The 11,019-nt window shown below is 47.0% G+C and overlaps 1 protein-coding gene across 1 annotated transcript; it reads right to left on the reverse strand.

Moving 5' to 3' along the window:
• Nucleotides 1-162: 162 nt before the first annotated feature.
• On the reverse strand, nucleotides 163-10,045 carry PA2G4 (proliferation-associated 2G4). Its single transcript, XM_033221727.1, has 14 exons — nucleotides 9,544-10,045; nucleotides 7,665-7,793; nucleotides 7,276-7,381; nucleotides 7,113-7,182; nucleotides 6,724-6,816; nucleotides 5,045-5,108; nucleotides 4,431-4,509; nucleotides 3,891-3,969; nucleotides 3,676-3,809; nucleotides 3,305-3,399; nucleotides 3,054-3,181; nucleotides 2,836-2,889; nucleotides 1,171-1,237; nucleotides 163-1,077 (listed from the first exon to the last, which is right to left on the reverse strand). Exons 1-13 carry the CDS (start codon nucleotides 9,629-9,631, stop codon nucleotides 1,172-1,174), a joined length of 1,185 nt encoding a protein of 394 aa, XP_033077618.1. The 5' UTR covers nucleotides 9,632-10,045; the 3' UTR covers nucleotides 163-1,077; nucleotide 1,171.
• Nucleotides 10,046-11,019: the final 974 nt, after the last annotated feature.

Genomic DNA, 11,019 nt, shown 5'->3' on the forward strand with positions numbered 1-11,019 from the left:
ACTTACTATGTCATCAAAGATTCTAGGATTTGTGTCTTCTGCAAGTCAAGACATTGCTCGGTTTGGGAAGGCAGAGCATGGCACTGTGGAGGAACAGTTCCAATACTACAACTGACATTCTCCCCATCCCCATCAAATAAGAGCAGCATACAAAGCACATCATTATGAGCAAATCCAAATTTATTTTAATGTCATGTCATTTTCAATGTGTTTAAAAACCTCATAAGTTAGTGGGAGCCCTAGTTTCCAGCATGCCAGAGGTACTGAAATTTGTCACCTTTCTCTACAAACCCCCAGCAATCCAATCCAAGTCCATAGCTTCAGAAAGCCAGGAGTTGTATCTTCAGTCAGTCTACTCCTCTGGTTCTTGGTTTTTCTTTCAAGGGAGGGAGATCACAATATTTCAAACAGGGACAAAACCAGTTGAGCTTCCAGCTCAGGTTTGTGTAAGATGGAGTGAGGAAAGACCCCACTGACTCCAGAGAAAAGGGTAAGGTTCAGATGGATTATTTCTTTACAGCTTTGTGAAAATGGAAGAAAAAAGATTTACAAATGAGGATCCATTTCATAGATGAGAATCTCTTCATAAATGAAGGCTCCAGCTCCTAAAATGGGAGGGGCCTGACTGGACACCCTGAATCAGATGAGGAATCGGCCACACTGAATAAAAACAATCTGAAAAATAATCCTCCTAATTTTGAAGCCAGATAAAATACTTGGGGAGAATGGAAAAAAGAGGAAAAAGCCCCAAACAGATGGAAAAATGCTGACATCAGAGTGGTATAAAAAAATTCGGCTGAGTTTTCAGTGGTGATGGCTAATTTAGCCCTGTTCTGTAGTAGGGCACAAACCTTGACCAAGCATAGTAGTAGAAAAGGCTAGAAAGAGGGGCTTGAAGACGATGAATTTTGACTCCTGATTTTATTATTCAATTTCTTTTTTTCATTTAAAGTAGTCTTCCGTGGTTGGGAAGCCTCGCCTCCCAAGACCAGAGTCAGTTGGAGCTGGTTGTTGTTGGAAGGGAGTGGGTTGGGGAACTGGGGTGGGGGCAGGGAGACCCCCGCTCTGCTGGCGGTCCTAGGTGGAGAAGAAGAACTGCACTTCACAGAGTCTGGGGTGTGTTGGGAAGGGGATGAGGCAGGAGCAGCAAGCTGGGGAGATGGGACCCACCTCAGTCCCCAGCTTCATTTTCTTCTAATGTTTCCCCACTGGTGGCATTCTCTGCAGTCTTGGAGGCCTATATGCAAGAAAAGGAGAGGGAGAAGACATGTCAGTGTCTAACTATTTGCGGGTAGTGTCTGGGACCAGAGATAAAAGTGTTTTTTTTTTTTTTTCTGAGACAGTCTCACTCTGTCGTCCAGGCTGGAGTAGAGTGGTACAACATGGCCCGCTGTAGCCTCAACTTCCCTGGGCTCAGGTGATCCTTCCACCTCAGCCTCCCAGGTAGCTGGGACTATAGGCACATGCCACCATGTTGCCCAGGCTGATCTTGAACTCCTGGGCTCAAGTGATCCTCCTGCCTAGGCTTCCCAAACTGTTGGGATTATATGTGTGAACCACTACACCCAGCCATAAAGTTATCTCAGTCCGGCCGGGCGCGGTGGCTCAAGCCTGTAATCCCAGCACTTTGGGAGGCCGAGACGGGCGGATCACGAGGTCGGGAGATCGAGACCATCCTGGCTAACACGGTGAAACCCCGTCTCTACTAAAAATACAAAAACTAGCCGGGCGAGGTGGCGGGCGCCTGTAGTCCCAGCTACTCGGGAGGCTGAGGCAGGAGAATGGCGTAAACCGGGAGGCGGAGCTTGCAGTGAGCTGAGATCCGCCACTGCACTCCAGCCTGGGCGACAGAGCAAGACTCCGCCTCAAAAAAAAAAAAAAAAAAAAAAAAAAAAAAAAAAAGTTATCTCAGTCCTCCGGGTCACAGCTGAAATAAAGATATACAGGTCTCTGACTTATAATGGTCAACCTGTGATTTTTGAACTTCACGATGGTGTGAAAGCAATATGGATATTTCAATACATGATAATTTGTTCAATAAATGTTTTGAGCACACTGAAGGTAGGCCAGGCTAAGCTATGAGGTTCATGGTAGGTTAAGGTATATCAAATCCATTTTGAGTCAGGCATGGTGGTGGCTACTCAGCAGGTTAAGGCTGGACGATCACTTGAACCCAGGAGGAGCGTGAGGCTACAGTGAGCTATGATCATGCCACTACATGTCAGCCTGGGTGACAGAGTGAGATATTCTTTTTTGAGACGGAGTTTCACTCTTGTTGTCCAGCAGAAATGGTGCGACCTCGGCTCACTGCAACCTCTGCCTCCCAGGTTCAGGTTCAAACAATTCTCCTGCCTCAGCCTCCCGAGTAGCTGGAATTATAAGCATGTGCCACCACGCCCAGCTAATTTTGTATTTTTAGTAGATACGGGGTTTCTCTATGTTGGTCAGGCTGATCTCAAACTCCCGACCTCAGGTGATCTGTCCGCCTTGGCCTCCCAAAGTGCTGGGATTATAGGTGTGAGCCACTGTGCCTGGCCAAAACAAGGCTGGGCATGGTGGCTCATGCCTGTAATCTCAAGTTTGGGAGGCTGAGGTGGGAGGACTGTTCAAGGCCAGGAGTTTGAGACCCTGTCTCTTAAAAATATATATATATATTTTAAAATCCATTTTGACTTACAGTATTTTCAATTTATGATGGGTTTACTGGGATAAAGTCCTATCATATTAAGTTGAGGAGCATCTGTACAAACATCCGTATCCCACTACAACCTAACACCATGGGAGAAAGAGGGATCAGGTTCACCCTAACAGAGAAGGATGATCGTAATAACACACCTTCTTTTTTTTCTTTTTCTGGGTTTTTCGACTTGCAGAACTCTGGAGGAGGGCCTGGAAAACAGGAAGAAGGAAAAAAATTTTGAGGAATGTAGAGGAAATTGAAAACAAAGGGTTACTTTCAGTACTGTAGCTCTCTTCAGGATTTTGCCGGCATTTAGCCCTCACTTCCAGGCAGGTACCATGTACGTATTCACCACCTTCTATTCCACACTAACCTTTAGCTCTGCATCCTGGACCTCCATCTCAGACTTGTAGAGGTCAGGTTCAAAGGGACCACTGGTTATCCGCATGGGGCCATTGGGCATGAGCAGAACTGTAAATTTAAACTGGGCAACAAATTCACCTATGGCAAAAATGAAGATGTGTTTTGATAAAAAGTTCCTCTGTCATACTTAGCTCTTCTGAATTTATAGGAAGGATATCATATAATCAGGGAATCCAAAGTGAAGCTCTTTTTAGAACTCACCCTCCTTCTCATAGAGAACATTAAATGGTTGCAGCAGTTCATGTTTGGCGCACTCCACCACACCCATCCGAGCCTTCTTCTCATCTTCAAATGCTCTGGCAGGGAAGATGATATTCAGAGGTATCCTTAACTCCCCATCAAGTCTTACCATTTTGCTCATATTTTAAAATAGCTCCTACCCTCAGGCAGAAATCATGCTTAGGATTGCTCTTTTACGTTACCTTCAGTGAGAAGGAGATGGGGAGAGAGAGGGAGGGAGTGAGCACGTGCACGCTACAAGTCTAGGCAGGAAGGGAGAGGAAAAAGTGTTCCTGGGTGTATGGTCTGCGAGTCAGACTGGTTCCACGTACTATCATTGCTAAGTGTAGTACCTTAAAGTAAACGGCATGGCATCAAAACGCCTTTCCACTTCACTGAAGAAGGCACGTGAAGTTTTCATTTTCAGTCCATACTGTTTAGAGGGGTCTCGTTTGTAAATAGTGGTTCTCTGTCCTGCATCCTTGGCCTGAAAGAGTAATTTAAGTAACATTTGGTCTGGTGAACACTCTCAGTCACCCCTCTTTGCCAACTCTGGTACTCTCCTCACCTTGCCCTCTCCTGAGCTGACGAGAACATCCACAGCATATACTTCATGTACCTCAAATTCAGCTTTTTCATGGTCCTTCCTAAAAGGAATAGAGAGAAAGGGAACTTTTTTTTTTTTTGGACACAGAGTCTCATTCTGTCACCCAGCCTGGAGTGCAGTGGCGCAATCACAGCTCACTGCAACCTCCGCCTCCCAGGTTCAAGCAACTCTCCTGCCTCAGCCTCCCAAGTAGCTGAGACGACAGGAACACACCACCACGCCTGGCTCATTTTTGTATTTTTAGTAGAGACAGGGTTTCGCCATATTGGTCAGGGTGGTTCCGAACTCGTGACCTCAGGTGATCCACCCGCCTCAGCCTCCCAAAGTGCTGGGATTACAGGCGTGAGCCATCACACCCAGCCTAGAGAAAGGAAATATTAAGAGCAACAGGTCACTCCTGAAAGCATGGAGTAAAGGGTAGACAAGATTCAGTTGGGAGTATAGAAAAAAACCTGATGACTAGTCTGGTGATAGAAGGTGATGAATAGGGTTGGCACCTACTTCTGCTGGTCTGTGGGATTCTGGATAATGGTTTTTTCTCCATCGATGACATGCTGCTTCAACTGATGTGACAGCATACCTGTAGACAGGACACAACCCATGGAACGAGCTATCCAGTATCCCAAAAGGTTTCCGAATCTACCTACTTCAGTAGTTTGAAGGGGTAGGCAGTGAGAAAACTACCTGGTTATGGAAACACAGGGCTCTGAGATTTCTGGCTTAGACTGGGTTATAGCCAGATAGATCTTCAAGGGGGCAATTCTGCAAAGCCACTCATTCTTTTCTTTTTTTTCTGAGATGGAGTTTCGCTCTTATTGCCCAGACTGGAGTGCAATGGCGCGATCTCAGCTCACTGCAACCTCCGCCTCCCGGGTTCAAGTCTCGCCACAACCTCCCAAGTAGCTGGGATTACAGGCGCACGCCACCACGCCCAGCTGATTTTTGTATTTTTAGTAGAGACGGGGTTTCACCATGTTGGCCAGGCTGGTCTCAAACTCCTGACTTCAGGTGATCCGTCTGCCTTGGCCTCCAAAGTGCTGGGATTACAGGAGTGAGCCACCGCGCCCGGCAAAGCCACTCATTCTTAGACCCTCAACCCTGTTATCTGTTCTCACCTTCTATTGGTGTGCAGTTAAATGAGTGGGCAACTTTGTTCCAGGCTTCTGTCACTTGTGTGTTCTAGAAGTACAACATCAAACGAAAGGTGAGATATCAGGAGCTAATAAGTTCTCTACAATGAGAATAAGAAGCATAAAAGAACTGAGCGTTCTTTTTTCTTTTTTTGAGATGGAGTCTAACTTTGTTGCCAGGCTGGAGTGCAGTGGCGTGATCTCGGCTCACTGCAACCTCTGCCTCCTGGGTTCAAGCTATTCTCCTGCCTCAGCCTCCCGAGTAGCTGGGATTACAGACATGCACCACCACGCCCAGCTAATTTTTGTATTTTTAGTGGAGACAGGGTTTCACCATGTTGGCCAGGATGGTCTCGATCTCCTGACCTCGTGATCCGCCCACCTCAGCCTCCCAAAGTGCTGGGATTACAGGCATGAGTCACCGAACCTGGCAGAACTGAGCCTTCTAATATCCTCTGTCAAGTCCCAATGATACTTATTCACTGGTTTTTCGTTTCATAGTTTGATTATCCCTGCAATCTAAAAATACTTTATACAGATGCTCCCCAACTTGCAATGGGGTTATATCTCAAAAAAACTCATCATAAGTTGAAAATATCACTAAGTCAAAAATGCATTTAATACACCTAACCTACCTAACATCATAGCCTAGCCTATGTTAAATGTGCTCAGAGTACTTAAAAAACATTATCCTACAGTTGGGCAGAATTATCTAACATATGTGTATTTTATAATAGTGTTGAATATCTCATGTAATTTACTAAATACTACATGGAAAATGAAAACCAGAATGGCTGTATGGGTACTCAAAGCATAGCTTCTACTGAATGTGGCATCAAGCCAAGGACCAGGTGTATTGCATATCATTTTACCCCGTGCTTTCACAAAGATGGTCTACTTCAATAAATTTTGCAAGTGAACAGGGCAGATGTATATCCCAATCTAGAAGACAAGGAAACTGAGTCTCAGTTAAATGATTTGCCCCAGGTTAAATGTCTAAGTGAAAGAACTTGGTCACAAACCTGGGTTTTCTTTTTTCTTTTTGCAGAGACGGGTCTCGCTATGTTTCCCAAGCTGGTCTCAAACTCCTGGGTTCAAACAATCCTCCCACCTTGGCCCCCAAAGTGCTGGGATTATAGGTATGTGCCACCACATGCCTATAATGTTAAGTTCAGTGTTTATCCTTTTTTACATGGCATTCTAATCTGTTTTGTGGGGACAGCAAATGCTTATTTTTCCTTTTTCTTTTGTGAAACAGGGTTTCATTGTTGCCCAGGCTGGAGTGCAGTTGCATGATCATAGCTCACCACAGCCTCAATCTCTCAGGCTCAGGTGATTCTCCCACCTCAGCCTCCCTGGCAGCTAGGAATACAGGCACACATTACCATGCCCAGCTAATTTTTGTATTTTTTGTAGAAATGGGGTTTCACCATGTTCCCCAGGCTGGTCTTGAACTCCCGGCCTCAAGCTATCCTCCTACCTTGGCCCCCAAAAGTGATGGGATTACAGACGTAAGCCACTGTGCCCAGCCAAATATAACTAATTTTAAAAAGCTGTTTTATAAGGGGTCTAGAGGGGAGGTTGGTAGTTTCATATAGAGTAGCAACAGGTGCCTAATGCATCTTTGGTTCAACCAAGCTTTGGAACTGGATAAAATAGCTTACCTGATTTCCAGGTTTGACCAGGCGTAGGGCAGCTTCAGCACAAAGGTGAGCTGCCTTAATAACATCTGCTTTCCTCCCTGTTACTTGGGTCCCCTGTGGATAAGGACATGCAATCAGTATCTTCCTGGAAAGTTTGTTAACTCAGCTGGCTATCTGGCTAATATCTGTGAACCCATATACGAAGGCCAGCCAATGAACAGGAGGGTAAAAACAGCAACAGCAACAACAACAACAACAACAACAACAAAAACAACAAAAAGCCTTTCTCCTTTTGCTTCTCTAGACACTCTCTCGACCTGCGTGGTGATTGGGGATGGGAATAAGAAGGAAATAGCGGTGCATTCCCTCCACCCGCAGGGCTGAACAGAGATCAAAAGCAGGCCACCTACCTGAGCTACCCCAACCACAAAAGTATGTGCTACATTAGCGATGAAGCCATCCACATGGACCCCAAGGTCACTGAAAGGCAAGATCAGAGTGTACTGCATTAGGAACTGGCATTTTGTAAATGCTTTAAAAAAAGAAAAATGCTTTAAAACGGTTTAACCTTACATTTTTACCAAGTCACCTTCCTTGAGAATATAATCCTGGTCGCTCTTCAAAGGGGAGAAGTGACATACACAGTTATTTACCGAAATGCTGGTGGGAAAAGCAATACCTGTAAAGAAAAAACCATCAGCCTACTGCCTTGCTGTCTCCCAGAAGCCCTAGTGCCCTTCAGAAAAGTGGAAGGATTTTTTTCAGGGTCTTGCTTAAGTTTCATCAGTTTGTATTAGGTAGGAAACTGCTTGTATCCTACTTGCCATTCCAGATTTCCAAATATCTCAGACAGAGCCAGGGTGGGGACTGCATCATTACAGTGAAAAAAATAAAAACATATAGGACCAAATAAGGGTCAAACAGGAAATTAGTGAGGGATTTTTTTTTTTTTTTTTTTTTACCTTTCTTCATTTCCTTTTCTTTCTTGAAGATTTTCCCTGTTTCTTCCATAATCATGGCATCACCTTTCTCACACAGGCTCAGTACCGACACACCCGAGCTAGATGCTTCCACCAAGGACCGAAGTACCCCTGAGGATAGAATCCCATCATGTCAACCTTGTGTGTATTCATTGTCTAGTTACCTCCCAAGGAATACCTGGAAGTTGAACTTAAGAGTTTTTAATACTCCCTAGTGCCATTGCCCTGAGGCTGAAAGGTCAACATTCCCTTCTCTTCCTTACATTATGTGACAACTGGGTATATACAATCCATCTCCCTAGGCAAGGCCTCGGACTTTCCAAAGATGCTACCTTTGGTGTGACAGGACAGAGTTATGAACTTCAGAGGGTTCTTGCCATGGTATCCCCACATACACGGAAAGACTAGATGAAATTTATAGGCATCAGGGACAAGAATGTAGACAGAATTGCTGACTCGAAGCTGAAGCACTGTTAAATGTTACCGCCTTCCTTTCTCAGACACTCTAATTAGGTGTTAGGAATCTCAATCTATGTAGACTTAATTCCTCATAAACAAGTGTATACGCCAAGGGGACTTACTCTAAGGTCCCTGGGTTTCATTTCAGGGGATCATGGCTTATCTCAAAGAAATACGAGGCCAAAGTTATCAACTGTAAGAAAGGGATTTTCTGATTCAAACCCCTAGTATCTCAAATACTAAAAGGCACCAAAAACCAGGGTACTATACTAAATGTCCACTGTGATATAAAGCACAGGTTTGAGTTTTGAAATCTCAGTTTTGGTGATTCTTTGAAAGCCAGTAAAACTCAGATTTTCACCCACAGGATGGGAGGCATCCTAAATACCTCTTCCCCACCATCTTTGCTGTTAAAACCATTTAAAAACACAATGACAAGCAGTTTTTATCTCCCTAACTGGGTTTTAAATAAAATGGAAAGGCTAACTGGAAAGAGAGAAAAGAGAAAGTGACATCGCCTAGAGTGGCAGGCAACTGCTGAGATCCTTAGAGCACAGCTGGAATAAGGATGACTTGTGAAAATCCTAAAATCATTCCTCCCTTTTCCAGTAATGTTCGCAAGCTTGCCTAGTTGGGATAAGACGGAGACCCCAAAATATTTGAGTTGTCAAGTCACTTTGAACAACAAATGTGAATGCTAACTAAGGCTATCTGCACAGATTGGAAAGGTAGTAGTAATGAGTAACTTCAAGAAAAGCCATATATAGCTCCAAAACTTGTGTTAGAAGCTCCAGGAGTGCTCTCCAACGGTCCCCTTAGCTGGCCCAAGGGTAGAAGGGGGCCCCCACCAGGGTAAGAGCTGAAGAAGGAAAGGCTCCAGCAAAGCACGTGGTGGGGAAGCTGGTGTCAGGGACAGTAGTGGAGGAAGAAGGGGGCCAGCCATCCGCAAGGGGACCCAGCAACATGTGCCGGCTCGGCTCCTGACGCCCCGGAGACGCGACAAAAACAGAGGGGCGCTTCTGTCGCCAATAGCTGGGCGCTTCCTTTTCGAGGTGGCCTCGCCGTTGCCAGAATCAGAGGAAGCAGAAATCGGGAATGAAGGATAGGAACAAGAGAAAACACGTCTTGCCTCCTAACAAACGGCCTCGGGTCGGAGCCTGCCAGGTTACCCTCTCTGCGCTCATCCCGGTCGCCGACCCGCACCTCCATAGACTTCAGCCTGGGCCTGGCCGCTCAGGTCCCAGGCGCGACACCGGGTCTTCCCACCACGCCGCCCCCAGCGGACTGGTGCGGGCCCCTCAGTAGCTCAGTTCGCATGACCCCTCCGCTCCAGCCCCTTCGGGGCCAGCCTGGCACCTTTCCCTGTCAGCCTTGATTCCCCGACCCCCGAGGCCGCACTCACTGTTGGCGATGTCGCCCCCCATCTTATACTTGGTCACGACCAGGTCCTCGGCGATAGTTTGCTCCTGCTGCTCGTCCTCGCCCGACATCTTCCTACTACCACCACTGCAGCCTCGTTTCCCCTGAGCCGCCGCCGCCTCTGTCTCCCTTCCCAGCCACAGGCTGTGGTCAGAGTCCCCTCGATCCTCGAGGAGAGGGCGAGCGAAAGCGCGAGCAAGCAAGGGAGCGGGCAGGCAGGCGAGAGCGAGAAGCTGTGAGCGCGCGGGCTGAGGCGCAGGGCACGCTGGGAAAACTAGTCCTCTCCACCGCCAGCCTTTAGCCGCCCTCGAGGGCTTTCGAACTACAATTCCCAGCCTGCCTCTCGCGCTCCTAAGCCAGGCCCTGGGGCCTTGCCCTCCAAGGGCCTCGCACGCCGGAATCGCCGGGCACGCTGGGAAGGGTCAGGCTCCGGCGGGAAGGCGGAGCCGTTGGGGAGCTTGAGGGGAAGCGTGGTCTCTCCTGGAAAAACCTCTTCCACCGGGAACGCGGAGCGAAAGCCAGTAACAGAGGGGCGGGCTGAGGGAAGAGGGGCGGAGCTACGGCGGGGAAATAGGTTTAGAGTCGAGCGAGCAGGGGTGGAGTAGAGTGGAGCCGCGGCGGGTGGGCAGTGTCTGCACCTAGGGCGGGGAGGCTGGGTGCGCCCTTCCTTGGATACTTGGGTCGGGTGGCGAAACCCGTCTAGCCGGTCCAGTCGTCCTCCGAAGCTGGGAGAACAGGGAGGGGCAGACAGGTGGAAGAAGACCAAGGGTGCTGGGAACAGGGGCCAACTGCGCAGCCGGACACCGGAGGGATCATCCATTTAAAGGCCTCGCAATCTAGAGGCCGGACTCCTAATGAAGTAACATGACATGATTGTTCCAATAACAGGCACCTGGATGGGGCACCTAAGGGAAGTGTTCAGAAAGACATGTTTGTTGAGAGTTCTTACCGTGAAAAAATAAAAAGGTTTGGTGACTTTTCTAAGATAATGAATTCAGAAGCATCTGAAGGCTTCAGTATTTGGCCTCTGAAAGAGACCGGACACGTATAGGGCTTTTTATAAATCCTCAAGCACGTGGGTTCTTTTTGTTATTCCCAATTGGTTGCCTTGTAGATTCCTACTAAAACCCTTAATGAAAAGGACTATGCTCTATGCTTGTTCTAAAGAAATACCAAGTAATAGTAGGACTAGAGAAATATGCATGGGACAGAGTAGCACTGTCAGAAGACAGAAAGGTGACTATCCACTGCTGAGGAGCAGATCTCTTATACGAAATGTTTTCATTTGACAGACAGGAAGCTGAAAAAAACTTTGGCATTTTTATTCAGACATGTATAAAAACAAAACAAAAAACTTCAGTGATACAACAGACATTTTCCCTCAGTTCCCCATCCAAGGGGACAGAGGTGTGAAGCTGAAGCTGGATCTTCTTTCTGTCCTATCTGGAAGCTTCTCACT

This window comes from Trachypithecus francoisi, unplaced genomic scaffold, assembly GCF_009764315.1.
Source record: "Trachypithecus francoisi isolate TF-2019V2 unplaced genomic scaffold, Tfra_2.0 Lachesis_group11, whole genome shotgun sequence".
Taxonomy (NCBI): domain Eukaryota; kingdom Metazoa; phylum Chordata; class Mammalia; order Primates; family Cercopithecidae; genus Trachypithecus; species Trachypithecus francoisi.